Source organism: Strix uralensis, chromosome Z (genome assembly GCF_047716275.1).
Source record: "Strix uralensis isolate ZFMK-TIS-50842 chromosome Z, bStrUra1, whole genome shotgun sequence".
Taxonomy (NCBI): domain Eukaryota; kingdom Metazoa; phylum Chordata; class Aves; order Strigiformes; family Strigidae; genus Strix; species Strix uralensis.
The window spans coordinates 6,401,183-6,427,239 of record NC_134012.1 but is presented as its reverse complement, the minus strand read 5'-3'; the positions used below and the strand labels follow the sequence as shown (position 1 = coordinate 6,427,239).

The window sequence follows — 26,057 nt, the reverse complement described above, 5'->3', positions numbered from 1 at the left end:
AGCTGGGTGGAGACCTAAGAAAGCAATTCAGCAGTCTGGAACTTCCTCTGCTAAGCAATTCTGGCACTAAACTCATGCAAAATCAGAGTTATTCAGCCAAAATAAATCCGTGCAATGATGATATCAGATGTGAGGTAACAGCAAGTCACGCTGGAGGATATCAAACATTCTTGAATAAACCACAGGGCCCAGATATAATCCTTTGCCATTATGCTGCAGCCCTGCCAGCAAAGCAAACACAAATTTTGGAGTCATTATGGTAAGGCAAGTAAGAACATATGTAGTCTATGTGCTTAGGGTGGGAGCTGGCAAGCTGCTGAGCACCTTCAGCTCACACGCCCCCAATAGCCATTAAATATCGTTCATTCCCACACTCTGATCCCTATGGAAGCAAACAACTCTCTAGTATCATTTCCACAAGAAACAGCTGCAAAGCTTGTTGAAGTCTTTCCTTTGCCATCAGGATGCTATCGATCAAACTTTTCTACCACTAACCTGTCTGTTTCCTTTAATTTTTCTGTGTCCATATGTCTGGGCATATTCTTGAAAGCGACTGGACTGCCTCAGTTTAAGAAGTTGCTGCCCATCACCTGAGCAGTGTAACCAACCATGCACACACTTATGCAGACTTCCGTTAGCAAATCTTACTTTTCATTTGGGTTATGTAGTAAGACATTTAGAGGAGAAAATGAGAGGTGATCACTTCCTTCTGTTTACCCCTCCTCCACAACACTCAGGCAGGCTTCCCTGCAGCATGAGTGAAACGTGCACCAATTTTCCTTCAATGCCTTCGACTTTGTGGTGCTCCTGAAGGTGCATCACAGCCGCCCATGTAGAGGAGATGGAGCAGGTGTTTGGGGCAACACCATTGGCAAGCCTAACCCTTCAATGTGTCTGTGCGCTCAGCTATTTCTGGTTTAGCAGGCAGTAGCCTTCTGTGTTGTGGTAGCTTGACCTTTTCTGATCAGATTCCTGCATCCTTAACCCGCTCTGCTGTAAAAAGGTCTTTGGCGCAGTGGCTGTTCCAAAATACCCTTTTGGAAAAAGGGTCTTGGACCACTTTTAAGTTACATTAATACACACCATGCCTGGGCATATTCCTTCCTCCAGTTTTCCTACCTGCTGGCTCAGGAGATATGCAGAGAGCTTGCTTTTCTTTTTTGCACAGGGTGTTGCAGGAAGCCCCCACACCACAGATCCCATTTGACTCATATGTGTGATATTTGGCTACTGTGCTTGCAAAACTCATACTCTGATTTATAAGCTAATGTGAAATGCTGAATTCTGGACTTAAGAAAATGAGTTAGTGTATATTGTAGTTTAGGACTATTAAACACTGAAATGTAGAGATGGAATTAAATTAGTTTCACATAAAAAGGGGGATGTTTTATTGGAGGTAATAAATTCAGTGCAGAACAAATTTATTTAGACCATGATTGTTAAATTGCTTGGATAATTAAAACCTGTGATGGTTAAGATGACACATTGTAGGAAAAGGTTAAGTATTTAACTCAGTTTTTTCATAGTTTGATTCATTGTAAGGTAAATATTACTTGTGTGGGGTATGTTAACTTTACTTCTAAAATGTGTTCGCCCAGGCAGTAAATAGTGGTAATTTCATAAAGTTAAGAAAATAGAAAGCTAAACTCTTATGACATTTATATGGGCCAGCTCTAGACAGAAAGATGTAATCACTGAGGAAAATATAAGCACTGTAGAAACTCTGTCATTTTGACCATACAAGGGGCTAGCTGCCTGGTTAATGTCTGGCATTTATGTGAATTCCAGTTCTTTCAGATATCTATTTTTATCCTTCATTAAATTCTTCTTGGAGTGACACACCAGAAATCCCAAAGAAAATGACTAAGTATAGTTTCCCAAATCTTCTCTCACTTTCTTTGATATAACATTATGCAAATCCCAAATTACGGTGCTTCATTTGGGATCAAGATGAAACAAGACATGGGATAAAGGTTATCCCACCTCTGCTAACTGCAAGGACAGTAGGCTATATGTCCCTTATCAAGGACTAGTGCGTAGATTTTTAATTGGTGCGATGGTCCCTTTGTTTCTATTTTTCCAGCTTATTGATTGAAAAAACAGGCTCAATCCTCCCTAATTTTCATCCAAAAATTACATTGTGCAATGATGAGCTTACCCCTGCTTGAAAGAGCACATTCTACAGAGGAATAAATGCAGGTGTAGCCCATGCACGGAGCTGTGCACAACCTGGCAGCAGCCAGCATCCGCAGCTCTTGGTAGGCACGTATCTTTAGGCAGATACAGAGCTGAAAGCTGCAGAGCTGTGTAGCTAAATAAGTGCAGACATGCATGTAGCCAGCTTGGACCCCAAAGAACAGAGCCTGCCCAAATCAATATGCCAGATGTGTGTCCCAGTAAAGATTTGTATTCAGTTAATTGAAGGTTCAATTTTTTTTTTTTTTTTTTTTTTGGTCACATATCGACAATAAGATTTCTACTTCTAAACCTAGCATGCCAGTTTCTGGATTTATTCATATGTATTCATAGATATCTAGAGTTAGTTTTTCTACAGAGGGCAGAATTTGGATCATCATTTCTAAAGCTGAAAGGCTGCTGTATATGCTCAGTCTGCCACCTAGGCCTCATTAATGGAAATATCAATCTGCAATGATCTGGGGGCACATTCTGACAACTTTACTTATTTTGCACCTAATTCTGCACATCATCCCATTGAATGACTTTATTAAATGAGGTCAGAGAATAAATAATTTGAGTCTGAGAAGCTAGCCTGTAATTTGCCATTTAGTAGATGTGGACTAACAAGGGTTATGGGCCATTTACTGCATTTCCCGCCATTCCACTTCATGTCTGTCTATGTAGGAAAGAGTGTGTTTCAACACAGTTAGGATCAGATTTTGCTTGCACTGAATTGTGTCACTTTGTTTCGTTCTTCTGACATCAGTTTACAGTACGTGAGAAGTTAGATCAGAATATTTTTTTCCCACTGAGATAATCTGTTAATAGAGTGGGAGGATATTATAAATCTAGCTTTGTTTAGTTCATGCTTAACAGCCTGAATCAAACAATTGCGATTGCTCTTCAGCAAAGGTAATATTATGTGTTCTTCTGTAAAATGGAATGTAAACATACTCTGGCACTGGAAATAATGGTTTTGCTCCTCTTTTCTGCAGCAATATGAGAACTGGCGACCAAACCAGCCAGACAGCTTCTTTTCTGCTGGAGAAGACTGTGTTGTTATAATATGGCATGAGAATGGGCAGTGGAATGATGTGCCATGCAATTATCACCTTACTTATACCTGCAAGAAAGGAACAGGTACAAACTTTCCAGTAACAACAGCATAATTCTCTAAGCCCCAGATTTATAAAGTTAAAATGACAAATTCTAGCTGATTTTTGGTGACCAGTACAGTGAGCCTTCAACTGAGTTAGCCTCACAAAATCATCCTTTGTCTGTATCCACATATTACACCTCTACTTAATCTGTTCTTGAGTCAGGCACAAACGTTTACGCAGTTGAAACTCTTGGTTAAAACCAGGCAAATTTCTTAGGTACAGATCTCAGCAAAAGAGGCATTCAGTTACCTGGCAGGCCTGCTTCACTTGCATACCATGCAAATATTACCAGCTCTTTTTTCCTGGGATGGCATCACCTTGAAGTATGTGGGCAGCACAATATTAGTAGTAGGCAGTCGGAGCAGGCAGCCTAACCACTGGTATGTGGTTAGCTTTTCAGCTTCAGCTGAGCATACTTTTCATCCACCAAGTAATGCTGACCTTTGTCTTACTCTTTTCCAAAACCACCTAGTTTAATGGCACCACTGGAATCTGGAAAGCACATTTGGTTTATACACTGTTGGAGCTGATACTTACAGGAAACCTGTTACCAGGAGCTGTATAGCAATATTTTTAGGTATTGCCTCTGCCTCTTCAGACTGGGAAAGTAAAGAAGCAGACAAAATCTCGTGTGTGCTCCATCGTTCCCAATTACCATTTACAACTTTTCGTTAACATGTTCTCTGGGCCGTGATGAATCTATCAGTTTTAAGTGCTTTTAAATAGTCTATTGTTGAGGAAGACCTGAAAAGTATTGAAAATGAGACTTTTTTCTTAAATGCTTGTAATAACTTCACTGGTTTTCAGGTTTTGCAGCTTTCCAGTAAAAATCACTTCTTTCTGTGAGTATGACAACCTTTTTGGCTCAAATTTACATCAGAAATTTAAACCAAAAAGGTGACACTAACAATACTACCTGCTGTTTTCCAATTTTAATCATTATTGTATTTGGTCTACAAGACAGGAGAACTACAGAAAAGATTGATCTCCCTGTCCTTATTTGGATGTGCCTCTTGGGAGTCTAACTGAGGTCCCTTGACATCATCCCTTAGCCAGGGTCGAGATGACAGTACCATATTCAGAAGTGCATTTACAAACTGATGTTTTGGGTTATGTTCTCTCTTCCTTTCAGTTGCTTGTGGTCAGCCTCCTGTTGTGGAAAATGCAAAGACCTTTGGGAAGATGAAACCTCGTTATGAGATCAACTCCCTTATTAGATATCACTGCAAAGATGGTTTCATCCAGCGTCATATTCCAACCATCCGGTGTCAAGGGAATGGAAGATGGGATATGCCTAAAATTACTTGCATGAATCGTGAGTTCTTTGAAAGCAAAACAGTGTTGGATCAGAAACAATAAACTAGTTTAAAATTAATAAGGAATCAGCATATATGTTGAGAAGTGAAAATCTGGTATGACAATTTATAACAGCAATACTTCTTACTCCATCTGTAGGAAAAAAGGCAGGCCTCCAAAACTAATGAAAATGTTCCTCTTCTGTTTTGTACAGAAGCCACTAAGATTCTTTTAAAGTAAACAACACTCTTACAAAGCCCCTGAAATCAACAGGTTCTTAATAACACTAACAATTCTTTCTGCAGCAGTGGTTTATCTGTGTGTAAGAGATGCTTCTGTCTATAACACGGTAATAGTAGCAGTTAATCATTTGTTAACTCTCTGATTAATCAAGAATAAAGGGAACTGTAATGTGAAGTGTAGCCAGCTCATTCATAGTTAAATAATTTTAAATTAATTTCCTTTTTTTCTTCCTTCTTATTACAGCGTCCACATACCAAAGGACTTACTCTAAGAAATACTACTATAAACATTCTTCATCAGGAAAGGGAACGTCATTAAATTCATCAAAACACTATCATCGCTGGATCAGAACATGGCAGGACTCAAGGCGCTGAGAGCTAAATGGTGAATGGGGATTTCCACCATTTCAGCCAAAGTCATAACTTTCTGTGCCTTTTCTATCACTTATAGGAGTATTATCAAATTGTTTTGAAACTATGGACTGCGGTATTCACAATGCATTTTGCAAAAATATGGTGTTTATCAGAAAATTTAAAAAAAAAAAAAAAAAAAAGAAGTGCTTATGGGGATAAAAGGAAACCATTTCCAGCCTATAAAGATTATTAGTTTTCTATATGCCATCGGTGTGGACCATTTTATGATATATACCAGCCTTCTGCAATATTTAAACAGCTCAATTTTAGCACCAATGAAAATGTAAATAAGATGATTTTAATGTTGTTTAATTGTGTGTTGTTTTTAAAATCCTGTATATAAAATGAAAAGTCACACTAATTTCAGGCATATTTATGGTTAGAACGGCCTCAGAGGTCTTCAGTCATTTATGACGTTGTTTTTATGTTGTTTACCTAGGCTGGAAATGGTTGAAATAACTTCACTGACTGAAATTTGCTATTATCAGGTGAAGATAAACACACAAGTTACATGACTTTTTTTTTTTTTTTTTTTTTTTTAATGGGAACTCTGGCCAATTCCCATCCAAGGTACAGTTTGTGTCCATGTGATGCAAAGTTTAGACAGAGCACATAAAAGTGGCATGAAACATGAACTAGGGACTGCAATGTGGAACTTTTTTTCTGCTCTCCATTCCAGCTTCACCATTCATGAGAAAGGACTGCATGGAGGAGTTGAGTATGACGAGGAGGGCCTGTAAAAATCCAAGTGCTAATACATTAACTTTATCAACCAGGGCCACTTTTTTGAAAAGCAAACAAAAAGAAGAAAAAAAAAGAAAAAAAAATTACTTTCACAACATTAACCACAAGGTCTATATTACAGGTCTCTGCATTCTAAAATGGAGATAGACCTGGTGTTTGGGGGATTTTTTTTGTAAAAAACAAACAAAAATCAAAAAAGTAAATAATTTTGTATATATAACCATTTTTTAATCTTTTTATAAAGTAATGAATGTTTGTGTATGAATGCTGCAGCTGTGAAGCGTACATAAATAAATGAAGTAAGCCATACTGATTTAATTTATTGGATGTTATTTTACCCATGCAAAGAAGATTAAAAGAGCTCGCCAGTGCAGTATTAGCCCCTGAGCTCCACTTTTGGAACCATCTTTCAGTTCAACTGCTATTTCCCTGGAGAACAAAATTCCTGCTAAACAGGATCATTTGTTTGCAGTTAGATGGGTGAGAACTGTGTAACTTACAGAAGAATCAGAATCTTGGCTTTCTAGAAAGAAGTGTGTGCACAAAGAGATTATAGGTTGTAGTTGGTGCAGTGTGTACGTAGGAGTTTTCTATTATGATTTCTTACCCTGGTCAGCTCGGTGACTGACCTGGATGTGTATAGTAAGTGTAGAAGGTAATGTTTGAAATGACCTCTCCACAGAAAGGACTGTTATTTCTGCAAAGTGCCTTGCACACCTTTGGGCACAGAGGAAAAAAAAAAAATAACCACAACAAAAAAACCCACCACAAAAAACCCCAGTGAAAATAAAGTACATTAAGTTCCCTATGATATACCTTTTAAAACAACATTACAAATAAAAACACAGATGGGAGGTTTACGCCTTTGTGTTAGTGTGGGGATATGATGCTAAAAGTTGAAAGGGAAAGGAAAAGAATTGAAACCCAGTCAACATGTAAGAGTTTGTACTAGGCAGAGCTGCCCATGAAGTTACCTTGCCATAGCTCCTCCGGAACAGTAATTAGAGTTCCAGACAACTTCTCTTAAGAAATTTGCAGTGACTGCTCCATCAAGAGTACCCATTCTTCCTGCGTTCAACGTGGCAGTGCGTCACTGTGTTGGCTGGTTCAATCCCCACCCCTCGCCCCCAAACAATGCACATAATACTTTTCTCTATTTATATTATTATCTTGTATAGTGTATAATGTGAATGTCTGTTTTTTTGTGAATGAAAGTCTAAAATCTTTGTAACTTTTATATCTGCTTCTGTTTCACCAAAGAAACAAGGTTTTGCTATACTGTGACTTGTCTTGTTATTGCATGTCTTCCTGTTTAAATCTATGCAATGTGATTTTTTTCATATGAATACAACTAGACTGTCAGGTACTTCACAGTTATCACGGGCTTAGTCAAGTGCCCAATGGAGTCAAAGAGAATCAGCTGGCTGAACTTTAGTAGGTGCTGGATTTGACTTTATATGAGCAGCTTTAGGGGATATTTTGAGATATACATTGTATGTTTTGAAGTAGATTATTGCTTGTATAAGTCAAGGCTCTGTTCATAAATATACAGTATTCTACACATCACTTCCTTGTACCAGAAACATACAGGATGGACAAAATATTTTAACACTTTGCAAACTTTCTCACCATATGTATAAAAAACCCTGCATAGATTTGTTGTTTTCTTGTCTACTTGTTGGATTTAAACAATGTTGTAAGGCATTCAGATAACATTGTGATTGTAGTTTTAAATAGGTTAGATACAGTGCTTATATTGATTTTTTTCACCTCCTTCTATTACGCATAATAAAATAGGACTGACAACATTCCTTATTAAAAAAAAAAAAAAAAAAAAAAAAAACAAAAAAACCAAACCTGTTACCCATGCTTGTTTATTTAGACAGAGAATGGAATTTTATTCAGCTCTGGAGACTTTTCCTAATATGTTCCAATATGTTCCATAACACCCCCCTGCAAAATGCACCCACATCACAAAATCAGGTCTGCTGTGAAGCCAGGGCGTTACCACAATGAGTGCCATGATTTCTTTACACAAAGCATCTCTAACTCCAGTATGTGGAAGAGTGTTGGGGTTGGAGTAGAGGGATAGAAGACAAAACTACAGATTTAAATACGGATTTTTATAGTGAGCATTTCTTATCTCTGCTTTCTTGCCTTCTAAGCTAAATCAGAATTTTTTTTAACTTATTTTTCAAAGTTACCCTGTATCTGCTGCAGAGATAAAGTGCCTGATTTAAATTCCGTTTTACAAGTACAGGCAAGACAAATATCAGAGCAGTATTCCTGTAGTAATCTTCTCCTGTTACATAACTATTAAACTTTTTATTTCTACTAACACACTGTCTGCCACTTAAAAGGATACAGAAACAGCTGTAGACTATGAGGTGGAAAGGCATGAAAGGATGGAGCATTGATGGTTAAAGTCGTTAGCTTAAAGGAGTTCAGATGTGCACTGCACATCTTGGGTTGCCAGCAGCACATGGAATTCAGCCAAAGCTCCAGCTGCAGGTTCAGGCACAGAGCTCAAAATGCCCCACGAGAGCAATGGCATTTTGTGTGCCCACGAAAATCTCTGCAGAGTAGCTATTATTATTCTGAACATCTTCCTATCCCTTCAGGTATTAAGTGTTTGCCTTGACAGCATGAACCTCAGAGCACAGGGCTCACCTCCTGCACAGGTTAACACCACGCAGGGTAGAGATAAGCCAGGCCACCACTTTCAGAAGAGCTTCTCAGAGAGCAAGAGAAGGTGCTGACTGGTGGAACCATTCCTGTATCCCAGCTATGCCATAAAAAATGTACAAATTCTTGAAGCTAGGGAGGAAAAGACAGCTAGCTCCCTGATGGCAGATCTCCTTGAGGGACATCAGTTTCCCTTGCCTGAGATGTCGCTGCAAGTAGCGACTCATCAGAGACTGGGGATGGATGAACCATGTAGGAGAAAGCATAAGCCCCTGGAAGTGCAGCAGCTGGGCCAGCAGGATACAGATGGGCTGGCAAGGGGCTGCCAATGGAAAGGACAGCCCGCAAGGAGGGCTTTGCAGTCAGAAATTGCTTTGCCAGGGCAGTGGCTGGAGGAACATTGTCTGAGGATCAATCTATGGGTATGGTTAAGGTCTACGTCTGTATTAGCTCTTTAAGTGAAAAGTCTTCATTTCTGTAGGCATCATCTTTGCTCTGGGCATACGCAGAAGCCGGCATATGCAAGCAGAGACATTCCTTTGGGGATGAGAGGCTGAAACTCCCAACAGCTAGTGCAAGTTTGAGCTGTGAAAAGCTCAGCAGCACAGCAGCCTGGGGTGGCTGAGGAGGAAGTGAAGCAAGAGGATAAGGAGCAGCAGCAGCTACCAATCTAAATGCTGTTACGTAACTTCTGAAACCTGGATCCTATGTATAGCATGACTAGTGCACACAATTATGTAATCATGACAGAGCATGACTGGTGGATGTAATTAAACCCTCAGTGAAGCTCTGCACCTCTAGTAAGTTTGAGTTTTGACTTTTTCTTGTTTCCACATTGTAAATGCTGACTTTTTCCAATTGGAAGAGCCATGTTTTTGTCTGTTAAGAAGTCTTGCTGCTTTTGTGTTTCATAAAAAGCCCCAGACGGTTCCTCCTCAGCATGAGTAGGGCTGCTGAAGGAGCAGCAGATACAAAGATGTCTCCTAGGGCTTCTAGGCATATCTAGTGATCTACAATGGCATTTGTAGGCAGAGGGGTATGAATTGCTCCTGGTGCGAACTGGAGCCATTTTTTAGTGCAGATGGTAGAGAAAAAGGGTGGTCATGTTCTTTGCTCAATGAAAAGGCCTGCAACATGCTGTCCTGTCACCCAGAGGTAGAAGATGACTGGAGCTGCCTGCAGGCTTCAGCTCTCCAAGTAGGAAATTGCTCCTTCACTGGGAAATGTTTAAGACGTTGCATACCAAAAACGACTCAAAAAATCTCTGGGTTCAGTACAACTGTGTTAATGCACAATGGCAAATGCATTGTTTTTCAGAGGAGACATACAACTTGTATTATTGACTGTAAACTGCAATATGCATAGGACTCTATGAGCACACTGGTTTTTCTGATGAACAATGGAAGGGGTACAAATGATGTTTGGACAGAGCATGGACAAAAGCTTACAGGTCACACAAAGTTGTTAAACGGTGAAGCCAAGAAGTATAGTCATTGTAAGGACAGAAATATCAACCAGGAAAAAGTGTATCATTTGAACACTCCAGCGGTAGACATGGAAGGAAACTTAAGAGCCTGTAAAGTGTAATTTGATGACAGAGTTTGATTTTCATGGCAAATAAATATTTTCAAGTGGGGAAGCCATCAGCTGTTACTGCTGTAGAGGCTAAGTTACTGTGTAAATGCAGATAAAAAAGAGAAATGAGACCTTGAGGTGTATTAGCGAGGAATTTATTCCAAGGATGGGAATGGATTAATGACACTACCAAAATGCCTCCATATTTTCAGCTATCAATAGCCAGGAGAAATGCATTCAGGCTGGAAATAGTCCAGCAGCCTGCTTCTGAGATGGTTGGAAGAATGGAGAAGCCAAAAGGAAGGCAAACATTGGTGCTGGTCTTTCACAGGTGCAGCAGTCTTAAGGAGCAATTACATGGCTTCAGGTTTTAAGCTCTAGAAGTTGCACTGTGTAATGGTGAGAAGTCTCATGACAGTAAAAGTCCTTATTACTGTAAGACAGGAGATGGTCAGTTTAGGAAAGGGAATAAATGGTGTGGTTGTCTTCAATAGAAGGAGAACAGCAGGAATTTTAGTCCTGTCTTTCTTACACCACAGTGTTTGGGGTAATAATTACACATAATGTTCCTACATGGTAGTGAAAAAGTAACACAGAGGCTTGGCAGAGGTCATACACAAAGATCTGCAGCAGACCCAGGCACTTTGGTGTATTTCAAACGATGCTGTAGGCAGGCTGGTGTTTGCGGCTTGAAAACGGCTGATGGTACAGAGCTGAAATGTCAGCTATTCCCCTTTGCTTTTGGAGAAAATAAAGATGTTTTCCTCCCAGTAGGCTGAACAGGTCATGCTGATTTTCTCATGCTTTCAGGCTATAAAGAGAATCCTAAGCCCAGCACAGAGTCATTGATCATGGTACTAAATCAATTACGCCCCACTGAGCCTTGCAGAAACCATCTATGTCAGGTACCTCCGTCAGAGGATCTGCAGCATGTCAGAGCAAAGGTCTGTCTGCTTTCACTGTGCCATCACTGACAGAGACCAGTGGAAGTTGCTTGAAGGAAAAAAACATGATTGGAAAAAGTGATGTTTTGATCCCTTCTCCCTCATGTCCTTTCCCTGCCAGCAGCCTGGCTCCCTCCCTGTGGGCGTGCTTTCCAGAATGACATTTTCAAAGGCAGAGTAAGAAAGACGAAAATCATCAGAAAATAATATTGTTATGAAAGGGAATTTTGATGTTAGAGATAAAAAAGCAGGAAGAATGATGAGAGGAAAAGTACGTGGGTATTGATTTGACAATGGAAAATCAATCCATGTTAACTTTGTATTAAGGAGGAATTTGAATTTATACCAATGAATTTATACCAACCAGACAGTGATATCTCCAGTAAGTGCACATCAGTATGATAGCTACACATAATATAAAACATATGCTGTTGTAGTTTTTGCTAAACTGGCCTAAACATGCGTGCTCATTGGTAGCAGTTTTTGTTTGCACTCTATAGTTACAGGTGTTCTTTTAAAAAGCTACTTCAATTCTTTAGGACTCTATTTAAGACAGACCTTTTAGCCTGTGTTTGTACAAGTGGACTACATTTTCAGTCACTTTCCAGTCCCTGGAAATAGTTTGGAACAGCTGTTTGTACTTGTAAAGCCAAACATTTGAGTTTAAAATGACAGGCAATGTAGACACAGAGATTTTTCAAGTTGCCTGAAGTGACGTTAACATACTGCTGAAGTGAAATTGCTTCTAAAGACAAGAGAAGAGCTTATGACATCCAGCATCACTTACTGTTGCTCTTGAATGGAAGATTCTTCCTGAAGAAGAGATTCCAAATGTGAAATTTAAGGAAAAGCTTGGGATCTAGTCTGCAAGTCTTTTGAGCTTTACAGTATACTGGATACTAGCTAACATGTAATGACACAGAGAAGTGAGTTTACCTTTTAGGACATAGTTTTATATAGTAAACCTTCATGTTTCAGGGGTAAAAAATCAGATATGTGTACGTTGATTGACTCAATATAGTGAGTCCAAGGCATCATTAACAGCATCAGGGCTAACCTTGGAAGAAAAAAAATATTTGTAATGGGAGAGGTGAATAAAATTACAGAAATCCAACCCTTTTTCTCTTGCCCTGCCCCAGCTGACTCTGAGCACAGCTTTGATCTTAAAAAGGCCATGGGGACTCCTTGAGACTGTCCAGGATGGCTCTGAGGCTGCTGTGTTTGCAGCTATTGAGCAGCTGAGATGTGCTCCAAGCTCCTGGAGCAGAGGAGGGCAGTGCCAGCATGGGATAACAGGGGAGTGCCATAAGAGGGAGAAAGCAGGATAACTGGGGCTGGTGTCACTGTTAGTGCAGGAGCAAACTCCCTGCTTGGACAAACCTCATCCCATGGAGAAAGAGCTGTGGAGCCCATGAGAGCTCTCACCTTGTGCTGGCAGGCGTTGGGTCTCAAACCTTTCCTCCTCTGATGTGATCTGTGGTTTTGGCTGTATGAGCTGGGGCATTCCTAGTAGGCTAACCCAGTTCTAAAATGGCCAAGGTAATGCAATGGCAGACACTGTTAAATCTGCAGCAAAACATGGTCCAACAAACAGTCAGGCTACTAGGACAGTTCATCTCATTTCTTGGGGAGCAAGACTCCTTTCTGTTAAATCATTGTGGCTTTTCAAAAGCGGGGGCAGATTAAAGCTACTGTCCCTACATGTAACAAAGTCCTCTACTCTGCTGCATTTGTGGCACTTTGTGCTGCATTATATGGCCACTTTCCCTCAAAGTTGCATCTCCTCCAAACCATCCTCTGCTGCTGCCAAGCTTCGCCTCTGTGAAGTTCATAGATCTTGCTCTTCCTGTGCAAAGAAATAATATTGCACATTCAAAATAATTCTCTCAACCTCTATGATAATAGTCTACCAAAGTTAGCACATTGTTTTATTTTCCTTTTTTTATCTTAGCTTCTTGCAAATCTAGTGTTGCCTGTACCCGGAAATGCAGGACTGCCTCTTGATGTCCTCTGTGACCTCCTCATGGCAGAGACACCTCTTTGGATCTTGGCCTATATATATTCTGTGTGACAACCAGAGCGTAAATGTCTCTAGCTGATCTCAGATCATGTAAAGAACCCTTTTCAACTGCAAATTTTCAACTTGTGCTTCAGGTATGGTGAGCAAAGATCACAAAAGGAAAACAAGTAAATTCTGTGTAGTACAAAACATTTTGCCTTTCTCTTATCTTCTATATAACAATTTATGTAATTAATAGTCTTGGCATTTAACTGCTGTTGTCTCCTTACTTTTTATAACATGTTTTTGAGACCTGTGTGTCTTCAGATATCGCAATAGTAATATCCCACCCTAACCCTCCATGGTCAAACATTTAAAAACAGTTTTCAACATGAATCAACAGCTATCCCTCTCTCTCATGCAAGAAGTGTGTTTTATTAATTAATGGTCTCCAGCTTTCATAAATTAATAATGCTGACAGGTTTTGCTTTTAAATTATATATTGTGTATCATAATAAGAAACATCTCTCCTGGACTAAGGAGAAAGTGAGTGGAAATATTTAGTAGCCTTAATTTCACTCTAATAGAGTGTGAATCTTTGTGCTAAGGATTTATCTCACATGATTTAAGAACAGATTCAACCAAGAGTAAATGGGACATTATATTCTCAAAACTGGAGAAATCAATTCACCTTTCATCATTTATATTGTCTTACTCCAACCACAGACTCTTCAGATGGAAGTTGTTCCACAACCACTTTTGTGACATAAGGCGTATGTAATGGTGAACTAAAATATTGAGCAGCTATTTCCCAGTATTTCATGTGTTCACCCAACCATTTTTGTGTTTCTGTGCAAGCTGACTGCAGGAGAACTCAGCAAGGATTCCCAGGAAGAAGTTTGAAGGTATCGTTATAAGTACCAGATCATTAGCAGAGTTGTCCAGTATTTGTTCTCAGATACTCTAAACCATCCATGATGTGAAGTTCAAGGATAATATAAAGGCACAGAGATGTGCTCAAGGACTGATGCAAAATCATTTCTGGAAGTATCATAGAAAGGAGGACAGAGGAGGATTCCTCTGCTGCGATACGATGTGATTTTGTAAGGTGATCACAATGATCTCCCTTTGTCTCTATCTGTTCATTTTGGCACTTGGCTTCTTCAGTTTTGTAGAAGTGGCCTTGGAGGCTCCTGGTACCCATCCTCATCTTTCAGCCACCAGCAGCACCGGTTGCATCTCAAAATCCCTTCCTTCCTGGTTGCTGCAGGTCAGTCTTTCCCAGTTCTCTTCCCATGTTGCTAACCAGCCCTTTAACACAAGGAACCTCCCCAGCTCCCAGACCCCATCTTATGGAGGGATTTGGGAAAGAGAGGGAGATCCTGCACCTCCTCTACATCTGCAGATCCTTACTGAATCTCCAATGCTTGGGTCTCCCAAGCCAGTCCTGTGGCCAAAATGCCAGTGTAGACTTTAATTTTCTACCCATTATGACAATATCCTTCTCCGGGCCCTCTGTGTTTACTGGGCGCTGGCGTTAGAATGATTTTCTTAGCCTTTTGCTCTAAACTTGTCATGTTTTGTAAAACCCTTTTCTTGCTTTGTTGATGCTCTTACCCTAATCAGATGCAAGTGACTTGACTCCTGAAGCTCTCTGACCTCACATGGCCTGACCTCCTCCACAGCACTAGAAGATTGGTCTCTACCACCACACACCACACTGCGCCAACACACTGCCCACATGGTGTATCTGCAAGAAACTTTTATCTGTGTCTTAAGAAAAAGGCAAAACTCCCCTTACAACTCCAGCGAAGTCTCCCTATTTTTTTTTTTTTTGGTAGTACCTACAAGAACGTAATTTTTTTGAGTTGTCATTTATAAAATCTATCAGGCTGAACAATCAGAATGTATGTTTTCTTACATTTATATTGTGATTTTGAGAGTTACAGTGCATGTAACTACCTTTCAGCTTCTACTTGATTTGGAAGGTGTATTTCAGTGTCTTCATCTTTTATACCACACTCTTTTCTCCTATTTTAACACAAATGATGTTAATGGTCTCAATGTTTTTCCATCTACCAGTACAAAGTTATAAGATGACAGCTTAGTCTTTTTATCAACGGAACCTCTTGCTAACACCAAACACTTTAAAAAGTCCTTAAGTCTTCAGGTATTGTAAGATTTCTTAAGAAAGGTGTCATCTAGGATTTCTTCCTTCCTGCCATGTCTTCCATAACTTTGGAAATGTTGGAATGCTATTGATTCATTTTTTTTAGGTTTTGCTTGGAAACTACTAGGCTGAACATTCTCACTTTTTGATGAAGTCTGCATAGTTGCGTGACTGGGGACTTCAAGAAAAACCCTGAATATTGCAGGGCCTGTGGTATAAGAGTTGAATCTGATGCCTCCATGGCAAGCTGAAAAAAAGAGTTTCTCAGGTTATAGACAGGCACTGACACATTCAAAAGTGCCCTTTGAGGCATAAAGGTTTGCACTGATAACGGCTATGTACATTTTATTGATGATGTTATGGTGAGTTGTCTTGGAAAATTCCAGTGCCTATTAATATATTTTTCATTACAGCCCCTGTTAAAGTTGCTTGAAACTGAAAGGGAAAAAATATATTATTTCCCTCTGCCATTTGGGTCTTCACGGTGGCAGCATATCCTTTATAAAAGCAGAAAACACTAATGGGAGTGTAAAAATGAGTGTTTTCAGTGAAAATGTTCCTTAGGTTTTTTCCCCTGGGTGTGTTGGCTACCTCAGGAGAGCTCTGGCATTTGTTACCATATTAGGATCAATTTTCAGATTTGACCTTGAAGCAGGAGTGTGCAATGTTTGCCTCCTCTTCACTGAGAAGGCTAACAGCAACAAACGCCACACAGCAAATAAAGTTCTTGGCTATCAGTCTGTCCTCGTAAAACAACAGTCCTGAAACACCAGGTTATTTTTCTTTCTTGCCTGTGTATTTTACTGAAGTAGCATGAGGACCATTTAAGGACCATTCGGTCAAACTTAAATATACAGAAAGCACTTACAAAACCTTTCCCCTTCAGGCATAAAAAGGCAACAGGGGTTAAGAATTAAAATGGCTTTAAACTGAAATAGGGTAGATTTGGATTAGATGGAAGGAAGTTATTTACTGTGAGGGTGGTGAGGCCCTGGCACAGGTTGCCCAGAGAAGCTGTGGCTGCCCCCTCCCTGGAAGGGTTCAAGGCCAGGTTGGACGGGGCTTTGGGCAACCTGGGCTAGTGGAAGGTGTCCCTGCCCGTGGCAGGGGGGTTGGAACTAGATGATCTTTGAGGTCCCTTCCAACCCAAACCATTCTATGATTTCTGCAAGTGAATTAGAGAAAAAGCTGAAGAAACAAGTTTCTGTAATGTGTCAACCGAGAGGGTTTTACAGGAGCACTGACCTGTTGCCCTTGAAGGTTCTGGGTGTTTTAGCTGGGAGCAAAGCTCAGGTGAGCTATGCATTTCTGAAAATCCTAATTATTTTATGTAAGAAATGCAGGTGGTTATACAAGAGAGAAAATCTTGGGTGCAGGGCTCGCAGCTTCAGGGGCAATTGATGAAAAACCTGGCAAGAATAGCAAAGGGTTTAGGAGCACTGCAAAGGAGAGCATGCTCAAGTCCAAAGGATAAAACACTGGCATGCTTTGTTGGAGGGGGCTTGGCTGATTGACTCGTGACAAAATTACCCCTTAAATTATATATATATATGTACATATTTATAGAGAAATCGAAGAAGAAGAGGGCTTTGTTATTTTTCCAATAAATTGGCTGCTCTCAGATTATGCTTTCTTCACATGTGCTGAGGATGGCATATTCCTCTAATTTATTTCATTGTTCGAGAAGCAGTAAAGCTAAGGTAAACACATAAAAATAAATAAAGCTTTGAGAAGCTTGTTGCAAGCTGCTGTTCATTTTCTTGTCAAAGCTACCTGACGTGAGTCAGAGATGTACCTTTTCTAGGTAATATGTGTGACCGTCTTTGTAATTTAACAGATCCTATCTAAGGCTTAGTGTCCACTGACTTCATGGTTATGATGTTATCTTTTTTTACTCATATGTAATCATCAAAGGTGAATACCAACTAAAGTAAAAATAGGTGCCATTTTGCTAAAATACATAAATAGCAATGTCTAGGACACAGGAAAGCCAATGACATTGACCTCGACTAATCTTTTGGCTCCGAACACTTCTGGTTTTCTAAACTCTCCTTTCAGATACTGTGATCAAGTAATGCAGCAAAACCTCTTCACATTATCTATTTGCTCTTCTGGTGGGGATTATTTCCCTCTTTTAAAATTTTTTTTCCTTTGCTGCTGATCAGGTGAGAACATATTATTTACATCAGCTCTAAAGTGCTGTTAGTAGCATCCTGATTAGGGATCTGGGAGTTGAGAGGTGATTATGGTATACAACCCCAACCTGGATGGGGTTTAGGGCCACAGCTATTGCTGGTTGGGTTGTAACCTTCTCCCTTCACCACAGCTGGGAGAAGCATTTGAAGGTGTCATCTAGGATTTCTTCCTTCCTGCCATGTCTTCCATAACTACTTTGGACTTAATTGTCTTTGGCTGAAGGAGCTTATAAACTGTTGGTGCTAAAGCTTCTGTCCTTCTGCCCTCAAGACTCTAAACTGATGGCCTCAACAATTGACTGTGATGGGTGTTTTGAGTTAAAATATCAGTGCTTTATAAGACAAGACTTTCTAAATTAGTTTCTTGGGCATTTGATTCTCTGCTGCTTCATTGGCAGTTTTATTTCCTTTCAGTAGCTGAGTATGGGCAGTGTTATTTTTATTAGCTTTGTGATTAGTTACTGTCCTTTGCAATATGAGGTGTCTTACTCACAATTTGATTTGGTTTCTGGCAGTGCCAGGCCACATTAGTCTCAAATACTCCATCTGTTGATGTTTTCAGTTCATAAGAAAAAGTGACCTCATGTGTACTATGAATTGGTGGTCTTTTCTGCTTTCTTAAGAATAAAATGCACCACGTGCTTTCTCAAGGGATATTCTTGCATGGAGCAGGAATATCCTTTAATTTTACAACAGCTTTCTTCAGCAATCTGTAGCCATGGCAGAGTACATGACAGCTTTTCGAGTATCAATGTACTGCAAGAATTTAGCAATATGCAGACTCAAGTCAGACCTCTCCAGTTTGACCTAAATATTGTCTGTGCTGTGCGGGGGTGGGGAGGGCGTGGAAGAAAGCACTGCATTCCCAGGAGATCTTTCTCAGCTCTCCTCTTGGAACAGATGATTGAAAGGGTTTAATTTTCCTCTTCTCTATAGAAATGTCTTTTCCTAAATTATATCAGTTAGACGACTGAAAAATCCTGTATCTTCCTATAACCTTTGCCTTTCATTATATCCCTAGACGACCTTGGCTAAAATAGCAAATTTAATCTTAAACCAGAAATACAGTTTCAGATGGAAACTACAAACCACATGTTTAAAAGCATATTGCTTTTCCCTATCAGCCAGTCAACAAGAAAGACTCTTGCAGATTTTGCTTTTTCCCCTGCCAATAATTGATAAAGATGGGATGCCAAGGAGGTGAAAATCTGAGGGTAGGTTTACAATAGTATCAAGAGGATTAAGGGGCACAAGTACTGCTTGCTTTCTGCACTTTTTTTTTCTTATAATTCTTTTAGGAGCCTCTGAAAATCCTTTCTCTGTGCTTTATTTATTTGGCCTGTCCACTGAAAAGGACTGAAATGATAAATGTCAATAACTTTGTATAGCCGTGGGCATTACATTCGTATCCAATTAAGGATCTAAAGTACAGCTCTAACATTCCTTGCAATTTGCATGGAAATTAGTGCACTAAAACTCACTCAGTGAAGTTTATTTCCTTAAATGTTTTTTGGTTATGAACTGATCTTGTGTACTATACAGAGAATGCCCGTGAAACACTATTTTATTCACTCTTCAGATGAAATAAACTTGGTTAATTTATTTCAGGTCCAAGTACTAGTAATAGTTTTGCTAGCATGGGTAAAGCAATTTCATACCTGTTATCAAATAATTGTATCATAATGAAGTGCTGCACTACCCCCCCACCCCCCACCCGCCCACCCCCCACCATGAGGAAGTGGCTGGGACAATTTGGATGACCTTGGTAAGCTTCAGGCTCTTTCTTCTTCTTTCCTTTACAGTGTGTGGCAGGCCAGTTCCCTCCAGCATCAGGAGGGTGACCCAGAAAATAGAGGTGATGGGAGATCACCTCCCGAGCCTGTCCCCTCTGCCCTTCTGGAGGAGAGGTTCAGGCAAGGGATTGAATTTGTCGCAGTTTAGGCCGAAATGGTCAGTTTTGGGTTAGGTCTGAGAAGCAGGGAAACAAGGTTTTCTCCCGTATTTTGGTAACACGGGCATATTGTGGCAGCGCTGACAGATCCCACGGTCCTTCCCTGGTTGCCCCATCAGAGGGGACTTCTGCCGCCGAAGGTAGCGCACTCGAAGGAAAAAAGCAACCGGCTGAGCAAAGACTTGCCGAAGCGAGGGTGCCGAGCCTGTCTCTGCAAGCGGGGTGGAAGCCAGCGCCGGGGGAGCAGAGCTGCCCGCTGCTGGGGCGGGGGGTGGGCCGGGGGGCTCGGGCACCCCTTCTGCAGAGCTGCGCAGTGGCCAGCGCGGGGCTCGCCCGGTCCTGTCCTTCGGGCAAGCCGACGCTAGATGTCAGGCGGAGGAGGGGTATTGCACCGGGTCCGCCACTCCCGGCGGCGGAGGGGCTTTCGGTGCCGGGTGCGGTGGGGCAGCTGCGGGGGCTGGGGGAGCAGCCTGCGAGAGAGCGATAGTTTCTATTTGATTTTTACATCTTTCAGCTGCAGCTACGGATTAACTCGTAATAGACCAGCAGCTATACAAACGTCCGCTCCTACAGCAAATAAAACCAATGCATTTCATACATTAACTGAAGGAGAATGTAATCTATTCCTGTCGCAGCACCGACAGCTGAAATCTGGGTGCTCTGTTTCCAGACCTCATCTAGACTTTAGCATGCCTCTCTTTTCAGTAAGGCATGCTTAGGGTCGTTTGAAGTGCGTACACTGCCATTTGCAGGTGAAGATTACTTAAAATTGTTTTTTCAGACATTTGGGATTGTTGGTGGAAGTTGATGTAGAAATGCAAGCTCTTGCTGTAGTTACTGACAACATGGAACATTCAAATGAACCCAAAGCTGCACTAGATACACTTTCTGTACAGAGAGAGCTGTCTGACTCAAATTTTAACTGTTCATCTTCTCTTTTCTTTAATATCCTCAGTTCTCACGCCACATTAGATACTGAATAGAATAGCGAAAAGTTTGGGTTTGTACATCACTCTTGATAACTCTTTCTCCAGGCTGTAAAGATCAATAGTTTTATTAATTATAAAGATCAATAGTTTTATTAATTATAAAGATCAATAGTTTTATTAATTAAAGTATGAGCCTTAAATTTTCCCAAAATTATGTAGAATTCTACAAATCATATTTCCAATCCTTTTATTACTTAATCTTTGGAGACTCTTTGGGGCAGGGGGGCAACTGTGTGTGTCTTATTCCTATTAAAATCACTACAGTTTCCCAGTGGTGTTGTGTGAGTTCTGAAGTCCATTTGCAGAGTTTGGCTGCTTTTATTACTGAGTAATAATTTTACATGGTTAACTGATGCCTGGGACCTGGACCCCAAAACTTTATAATCATATACTTTATTACTTTAATCATCAGCAGAGAGAAATACATACAGTTTCAATAGCTGCCATTGTCTGTTACATTTTTAAGTTTTTGAGAAAGGAATTTATCTGTGATGTGGAAGAATCTGATCCAAACAACACAGATTGTTTGGTAAAAGTGTGCTAACTTGAAAGTGTAAGGAAAAATATCCCATGGTGTAGGCTCAGCAAGGCCTCTCCATTTTCAGTCTTCAAAAATCTTTCATGTGGACTTCCTCCAGCGAGCTAAAGCCTCCTCATTTTCTTTCTCAAGCCTCTGCAGCAGCCCATGTACATTTTTCCCTGCCACCCTACCCATCCTAGGTCTGTGAATCAGCACATGAAAAACAGAAGTTTACAGTATTTGTGGAAACAGGGGAGTCATCACAGCAAGGGGAAAAAAAATCCCAGGTATTCTAGATTGGTCTCTCTTAGGGTTCTCTGCCAATGGGATATGCTACCACAGACACACCATCTGAGATGCTGTGGTACAGACATGCTTGTTGTCAATACAGTGCTTGAAATCTGTATAGGCAGACTGTGATTTTCCTGCTACACGGATCTGTAAACAGAGCTGCACAGGGTAGAAGTAGCAAAGTGTTTGCTCCTGCGCCAGCTGCTGAACACAGGTCTAGTGTTAACTCAAAGGTTTAACGAAAAAGTGTGTGCACAAACATACTGACGATTGCTCAAGGTGAGGAAAACGCCCACAGGGTAACACTGATAAGCACTGTATCACTGTGAGAAGGAATGGTCAACCACCAATGCTGGAGAAAAATGAAGAATAAAGCAAACATATTTTTCATCATTTGTACAATTACTACTGAAGCAAATGGGAACTTGTGAATTTTCCCTGACCTGTTATTATCAAGATAAAGCTGGATGCACTTATGGAAGTGAAATATTGAGCAGGAGTACATGGTACCTGGTGAAGCTTGAGTGCCCCATGGTAGCTGAAGGTCTGTTTCCACCAGGGCTGGCTTCACACCCATCTCCCAAGCCTGACTGTGGCATGTGGCAATCAGCAGGGCTTGCAGGACATCAGCCATCTCTTCTCCGTTGAAAACCGGTTTCAGTACTTCAAAGTCAGCACCCAGGAGCTGGACTTTGATGTTACATCTGGTGTTGAGTCCTGCCAATGGATTTTTTTAAAGGTTTTCAGTTCTGGTCTCAGAATATTTCTGAATATCTATCCCAGCTAAACAGTGGTGTGGTTTCTGGAAAAGCAGCCTGCTGGGTCAGATAATGTCATGTGGTCTTATATGATGTAGAAAATGGTGACTGGAATAGTTAAACCTTAAATATCATTACTTTTTACAATTAGTTCATTGCCTGGGGGAAGAAAGAGGTGTTGCCTTGTAAACACTATGGTTTAGCTGCTAAAACAGACACATGGAATGAAAGAAAAAAACCCAGAGGAGTTAATACCCACAACCAGAGATTTGAATAATGTTTTGAGTTCTGGTTTGATGTAGAAATGGAAATAGAGACTATGTGCAGAGAGTGGAATCCAGCATTTCAGAAATCTCACAAGATTTCTGCTACATTTGCTTATAACATAAAATCATTAGGAAGATTTCAGAATGGGAGTGACCTGCTTCTCAGTTTGGATTGACCTGCAGACTTTTATTAATCACCATAATCCTAGGGTATTCAGAGCTGGTAGCTGAGGTTGGTGTGTGAAAAAACAAGTGGGATTCACTCTTCTGTCCCTTTCCCAGTGACTAGCTGGGACAGTAATGCCAATGTTCAAGATGCTCTCAGAGCCGTTGTCTGGAGCATTTGATGGATTGTCTCCATGGTGGGTGAGGCACTGCTGGGGCAACCAAAATCTCTGACCCCTGCTGAGAAAAGTGGTCAACATCAGAAAAAAATTTCAAAACCAAAATGTTTCCACTTACTAGAACTTGAGTTTCTAAACTTTATGTGACATTAGTGAGATATCTTATTGAAAGTGTGACGCTGTCATACCTTCTTTTACTTGGAATCACAGAACAGCTGAGGTTGGAAGGCACCTCTGGAGATCACCCAGTGCAAACCTCCCTGCTCAAAGACAGGTCAACCAGAGAAAGTTGCCCAGGGTTTTTGAGTATGTCCACATATGGAGACTATAACCTCTCTGAACATTCCATTCCAGTGTTTGAGCACCCTCACAATAAAAAAGTGTTCTCTTATGCTCAGATGGGTTTGTGTCCATTGCTTCTTGTCCTGTTACTGCGAGGAGCCTGGCCCTATTTTCTTTAGCCCCTCCCATCAGGCATTTGTACTTGTGGATAAGGTTCCCCTGCACTTCCTCGTCTCCAGGCTGAGCAGCCTCAGCTCTTTCAATCCCTGTTTCTATGACAGATGCTCCAGACCTTTAGTCATCTGTGTGGGCCGTTGCTGGACTCACTCTGATATTCCCTTGTCTATAGTAATATATAGATACATTTATATGTATATATGCATATACAAAGTGTGTGTGTGTATCGTTAAACAAAAATATTTATTACAAGTCATATCCTACAATTAGGATATGAGAGTTAAGAGACTTTCTGGGATAATCAGTTTCTTTCTTCTTCACAGGACGTATAGTCTTCACAGAGACATCAGAGAGTCAATGCTGTGCATACGATACATACCTAACATAGAGTGGATACTTGTTGTAGGAAGAAATAAGTTCAGACTGAAGTGTATCCAGAATTTAAATTTGTTATGGTACAACTGGAAAGGTCAGATGAAGATTAACTAGAACTGGGAAGAATATTTGCTCCTACTTCTCTGCTAGATCAGAGAGAAGTCAATTTTACAATGTTTAATATGGGTATGTGAGTTCAAATTGATTTACTGTGTCTCAGTAAGTGAGAACTGCAAGACCACAGTATGAAAGAAAATCCTGCTGAGCTGTACTGCTGGCAGTAGTACCTGAGGTGCAGGATTATATGACCAAACATTACAAAGGTTATTTGTAAGTTATGATGTCATATGAAAGAGTCAGGCAGTAATGTCTATTGCCTGAGTGCCCTGCAAAAATGTTTATCTGTCAAGTAATGTCAGCCTTTTAATCAAATAAATAATTCATGGCTAGTGTTTGATGATATTAGTGCCTGGGAATTGGACACTGTATGGAGTGAAATAAGGCTGTCGCTGTGAAAGGGCAGTGTTAGAGTTCAAGACAGATCAATGGAAGCAGAAGCACATTTCCATTTGGTTTATTACTAAGTGATCTTCTTTGGAAGCTCTAATTTTGTAAAGCTATACTTCAGTGATTGCCTTCTTCCATGACCAGTCAAGATTTGGGGTGTTTTGAGTAAACTGCAAATTATTTCTTTTTTTTTAGTTAATTCAGTGACATTTTAAATGGGGTTGATTCATGTAGTCGTAAAGCAATGAAACAACCCTTATAAAACTAGTGTTCAAAGGTTATTTTAACATGACCTTGGAGTTAACGCTCTATCTAGCTGCTAATGACTCTCTGCAGGATTTAACATTTATTACTCACCTAGATACTGGTTTTAGGCCTCAGTCCAGAAGAGATGGTCCCCAGAAGCAGTACTGAGTGCCAACAGTCCTTCTTCTGCGGGAGCCAGGGGTGTGCATCTTCCCTCGTTTTACGAAACTTTCTGCAAAGCCATTGGCAATGAAACTGTGGCGCAGGCCCTGGGCTCGGGTACCGAAGGTGAATGCCAATCAGATAGGGGTTATTTTCTCTTGTGCAACAAGAATCCAGCCTTGAACCAAGTACAGTCACGGTGTGAGAGACCATTGCTGAGTTAGGAGAGAAACAGTCTTTTCATAAGTTGTTGACAGCTGGCCAGTACTCCGACTTGTTTTGCATGTTTATGTTTGTGCCCAGTCAGCTGCGTTCATATGGGATCACTTGAGGTTCAGGTTCTAACTCTATCACGCAGCAAATGTAGCTCTCAATGTGAATAATGACTTGGTTGTACTTTGTTTTTTCCATCTTATGCTGAAGAAATAAAAGGCATCTGGTCTTCCTTTTTTTCCCTTTAAATCCAGAATTTTTAAAAAGTCCTACAAGTTCTTGTTGGTTTGGTTAACTGTCTGGTTACTAGATTGAAATCTCATTTGAGCTCAGATGCAACCCACTATTGACTGGTAATAAAAAATTGCCCAGTCTTAGAAACAAAATTTTCTCTTCCTTCTTCTCCAGAATTATGTTTCAATTTTTTTCTTGACTTTGGATTATTCATAATTTTTCTAAGACATTTTGTTATTTTAACTGCACATTTTTACTTTCTTGTTCTCTTCATGTCTTCTTTTTGCACACCCCAGCCTTGTCCCAGACGTTTCTTAAAACCTCGATACTAACATTTTTGTTAGTATGGCGGTAAACTGGCCAGGTTGGAAACAAACTCTAATTTTAGAAATAGTGCAGTATTTTACCTAAATAAAGTGGCATGCAGGCAGCTTAGAGAAAAAATTATCTACAATGGTATCTGCACAGTTTCTTCTGTCAGTGATACAGACCTCTGCAACTTTCGCATGGATTCTTATTTCTTCTAAAAACATATGTCTCCAGAGTCACTCTGCAAAACAAAAGCAGTGCTCATATATAACTCAAAGTATTTCCGTGAAAGGTGATGTTTTAGTTTACTTTTTGCTGGTTTTCAGCAGGAAACTCAACATTGGAGATCCCCTGGAGACCTGCCTGAAGACCCAAGCATGCTCTAAACTGAGAGCCGTGGTATCTCACACATGGGGAGGAGCAAGGGCTAAATGTACGTCTGCTTATACCCTATTAGAGATAATTTATAAGGACTACAGCAGTTGTAGCAAGTAACATTCAACATACAAAAAGAACATTGAGCAATTTCTTTCAATGCTTATTTTAGGCCAGTTCTCCATCTCTTCCCCTAAACACCCTTTAAGGTCTGTGGAAGTTTTCCAAGTGCACAGTCAGGGATCCTTTTTGGGAGCCAGTATAGTCCAACACAGAGTGACACAAGGCAGGCCTTGCTGTGTATGGTTAGGACCAGCTTGGAAAACGGGATCAGAGGAAGATTTGCTGAATAAGTATTCTTCTATTAATACTGGGGCTGCTGTGAGAATTCTTTTTTTGTTGTTTTAACTTGCAAGAGCAATAAAGTAATGAGTCTGTGCTGCGTTTCCAGAGCGC

General features: G+C 40.4%; 1 protein-coding gene across 3 annotated transcripts in view; it reads left to right on the top strand.

The window, feature by feature from the left end:
* The window catches only part of VCAN (versican), a 116,261-nt gene extending 108,951 nt beyond the window's left edge, over window positions 1-7,310 (top strand). For all 3 annotated transcript variants that reach the window (XM_074856023.1, XM_074856022.1, XM_074856021.1), the window contains exons 13-15: window positions 3,174-3,318; window positions 4,471-4,653; window positions 5,121-7,310. In XM_074856023.1, the coding sequence (XP_074712124.1) occupies window positions 3,174-3,318; window positions 4,471-4,653; window positions 5,121-5,251 (459 nt within the window). In that variant the 3' untranslated portion in view covers window positions 5,252-7,310. The remainder of the gene's footprint in view (window positions 1-3,173; window positions 3,319-4,470; window positions 4,654-5,120) is intronic.
* The last annotated feature ends 18,747 nt before the right edge of the window (window positions 7,311-26,057 follow it).